This window comes from Leptonychotes weddellii, unplaced genomic scaffold (assembly GCF_054177405.1).
Source record: "Leptonychotes weddellii isolate Sample4059 unplaced genomic scaffold, ASM5417740v2 HiC_scaffold_19547, whole genome shotgun sequence".
In the NCBI taxonomy this organism is placed as follows: domain Eukaryota; kingdom Metazoa; phylum Chordata; class Mammalia; order Carnivora; family Phocidae; genus Leptonychotes; species Leptonychotes weddellii.
In genome coordinates this window covers 1-3,531 of record NW_027781266.1, presented here as the reverse complement: position 1 = coordinate 3,531, position 3,531 = coordinate 1, and the positions used below count along the sequence as shown (strand labels likewise).

At 37.5% G+C, this 3,531-nt stretch overlaps 1 protein-coding gene across 1 annotated transcript; it reads right to left on the bottom strand.

The window, feature by feature from the left end:
* Nucleotides 1-168: 168 nt before the first annotated feature.
* Nucleotides 169-1,403, bottom strand: LOC102730634 (olfactory receptor 2D3; the record flags this gene model as incomplete). The annotated part of the gene is given in 2 exon segments (XM_081810179.1): nt 169-716; nt 719-1,403. Coding segments are annotated over 2 exon segments (804 nt in total), but the record flags the coding sequence as incomplete, so codon positions are not given.
* Nucleotides 1,404-3,531: the final 2,128 nt, after the last annotated feature.

Genomic DNA, 3,531 nt, shown 5'->3' with positions numbered 1-3,531 from the left:
TTTTTTAAAGATTTTATTTATTTATTTGAGAGAGAATGAGAGACAGAGAACACGAGAGGGAAGAGGGCAGAGGGAGAAGCGGAGCCCGATGTGGGACTCGATCCCGGGACTCCAGGATCATGACCTGAGCCGAAGGCAGTTGCTTAACCAACTGAGCCACCCAGGCGCCCTTGTGGTCTTGCAGTTTGGCTGCATGTAGGCAAATATTGCTGAGCCATAGAAGAGGACAACAACAGTGAGATGGGAGCCACAGGTAGAGAAAACTTTGAGCCTCCCCTCTCCAGACTGCATCTGGATCACAGTGGAGATAATATTCCAGTAGGAGACAAGGATCAGGCAGACAGGAGCTAAGAGGATGACCACACCCATTGCAAAGATGGCCATTTCTGTGCTGTAAGTGTTGTCTGCTGAAGCCAGCTTCAGTAGGGCAGGAGGTTCACAAAAGTGGTGATTAATAATGTTCTGTCCTTGATAGGGTAGTTGAAAAGTAAAGGTGGTATCCACCAGAGACACTAGTGCGCCATTGGCCCAGGAGCCTATGGCCAACTGGAGACACACCTTTTGGGTCATGATGGTGGAGTAGTGCAGGGGCTTGCAGACAGCCACATACCGGTCATAGGACATCACTGCCAGCAGTGCACACTCTGTACACCCAACCAGAAGGAAGACAATTGTCTGTGTCATACACCCAAAAAAAGAAATAGTTTTCTCTTTACAAGGAAGTGGACCAACACTTGAGGGACAATGCTAGTAGAGAAGCAGAGATCTGCGAAAGAGAGGTTTCTAAGAAAAAAGTACATGGGAGTGTGAAGTCGAGAATCCATGGAGATGAGAATGATGATGAGCAGGTTTCCAAGCACAGTCAAAAGATAAATGATGAGAAAAGGAATAAATAGCAGGATCTGGGTCTGCAAGTCCTGGGAAAGGCCAGGGAAAATAAACTCAGCCACAAAGGTTTGGTTTTCCTCTCCCATTGAGATTTATGCCTCTTTACCTGTTTGCACAAATAAAAAGAACAAACTTTGGGTTTGTGACATCAAGTCCTATAGAAGAGTATCATTTAAAGCCCAGTTTAAAACCAAATTGGATATTCCTAGCTTTTTGCTATTCATGTCATTCTAATTAATACTACATAGAATATTTTAATTCTTATTAGTTGGTTGTAATGTAAATCCACTTCATTTTTTCCCAAATCTCCACTTCCCAGTGCCACTTATTTATAGAGTGTGACATTGTTAAAGCCTTCTTAGCTAGTTCTGATATGAGGATATTAGACTTCCTGGGGATTTTACTAAATGGCTGTACACATATTATTACAAAACGACTGTGTATACTGTTAGCACTGTTACCATGCATAAAACATGCATACCACTAACTGTTCAAAATACTACCTATTTAATTATAACATATGCTTAAAAAATGTGAAACAGCTTTCAGGCGTCAAACTTAATTTGACCTCTTAAAGAACAACAAATTCGGGCGCCTGGGTGGCTCAGTTGGTTGGGCGACTGCCTTCGGCTCAGGTCATGATCCTGGAGTCCCAGGATCGAGTCCCGCATCGGGCTCCCTGCTCGGCAGGGAGTCTGCTTCTCCCTCTGACCCTCCCCCCTCTCATGCTCTCTCTCTCTCATTCTCTCTCTCAAATAAATAAATAAAATCTTAAAAAAAAAAAAGAACAACAAATTCTTCTTGCTTTAAAAATAAAGCCTTAGTATTTAATACACTAAGTATTATTCTATTTGGATTAAAGAGTAAAATACTGAAAGTAAAACAATAGAAAATAGGAAAAATAAGTTAAAATTCCTGTGATTCCTGGATTGGATCAACTGATACAAAATCTGTCTAAGAAACCATGAAGGAAAACATGTAGAATTTACAACATAAATTGAAAGAATTCTGTGAAATAATAATATTATGAATTAAATTAAAGGAGAAAGTACAAACTGAGGAAAATATTTGAAAGAGATATCAGACAGAAGTTGATGTCTTCATTTAATTAACATTATGTATAAAACACTATGAAAATTGTTGAGGCTAGGAAATAATGGGCCAAGGATTATTTACAAAGAAGAAATGAAAATAGCACTTAAATATAAGAAAAATACTCAGTATTCTAACTAAATAAGTACAACACAACAATGAGAGATACACTTTTCACTGGGAAATTAGTTAATATTAAAAAAAAACCCCACATCACAAAATAGTAACTAGTATTTTATTGAAAATTTAACTCATGACAGGCATGAAGGGTTCTATATAATTATATTGTCCCAATAACATTATAAGGTAGACATTATTAATCTTACTTTGCAGATGAGAAAACCGAGGCACAGAAAAGTTCAGCTACCTTCCCCAAATCACACAATTAATAAATGGCAAAATTCATTAACTGTAAAATGAGGGTGCAGAAAAAAAGACATTTTTGTACAATGCAAGTGGGTAGAAAATTAGTCCAATCTTTCTGGAAAATAATTTTGTCAAAAGTATTTAAAAATTTAAATACTTATATACTTTGACCCATTTCTCAATAATATGGGGGTGGGAGAAATTCTGTTTTTACTAGTCCTTTTTTCCGATGAGGAAGAATCTGATTTGTGACATTCTGGGATGCTGCTTGGTCCATATTTACTACCGGCTAGTGTTACTGTGCTTTAAAAGGTCATGCATGTTCAATCTCCTCACTTCTTCATGGAACTGGACTGATAAATTTAGCAAAGTCCCACTTGAGCTGTAAGGGAGATTGAAGATTTTGAAAGACTTTAGACTAGACCAAGTACTCCAACCCAGGCTTATCAGAGTTCTGAACTTGAGTGACATTAGGGACTAGTGCAATTGATAAAAAACAGGGTCTTATTTTTCATATTTCTTGTTTCTTTTGTAGAAATCTAAGAAGAGGAATGACTAGGACTAGAAGAGTATTAGGAGTTCCTGAGTCCCTAGGCCTCATTTCATATAATATCCCCAAATATTATCCCAATTTCTAAATCCAATTCTAGGAATCTATTCTAAATAAATGGTCTAAATTGAAGAAAAATATTCACAGGGAAATTTGTTTATCATGTTATATAATAATGGTTAAAAACAGACATATTGACAAATGGAATATAATAAAGAACCGAGAAATAAACCCACACATATACAGTCAACTGATCTTTGACAAGGGTGCTGAGATACACAATGAGGAAATGACAGTCTCTCCAATAAATCGTGTTGGAAAAACTGAATAGCCACAAGCAAAACAATGAAATTGGACCCTTATCTCACATCATATACAAAAATTAACCCAAAATGGATTAAAGACTTAACATAAGACCTGAACAAGTGTCCAGGGCCTGATGGATTCCCTGGGGAATTCTACCAACCATTCAAAGAAGAAATAATACCTATTCTCCTGAAGCTGTTTCAAAAAATAGAAACAGAAGGAAAGCTTCCAGACTCATTCTATGAGGCCAGCATTACCTTAATCCCCAAACCAGGCAAAGACCCCATCAAAAAGGAGAATTTCAGACCGATATCCCTGATGAATATGGA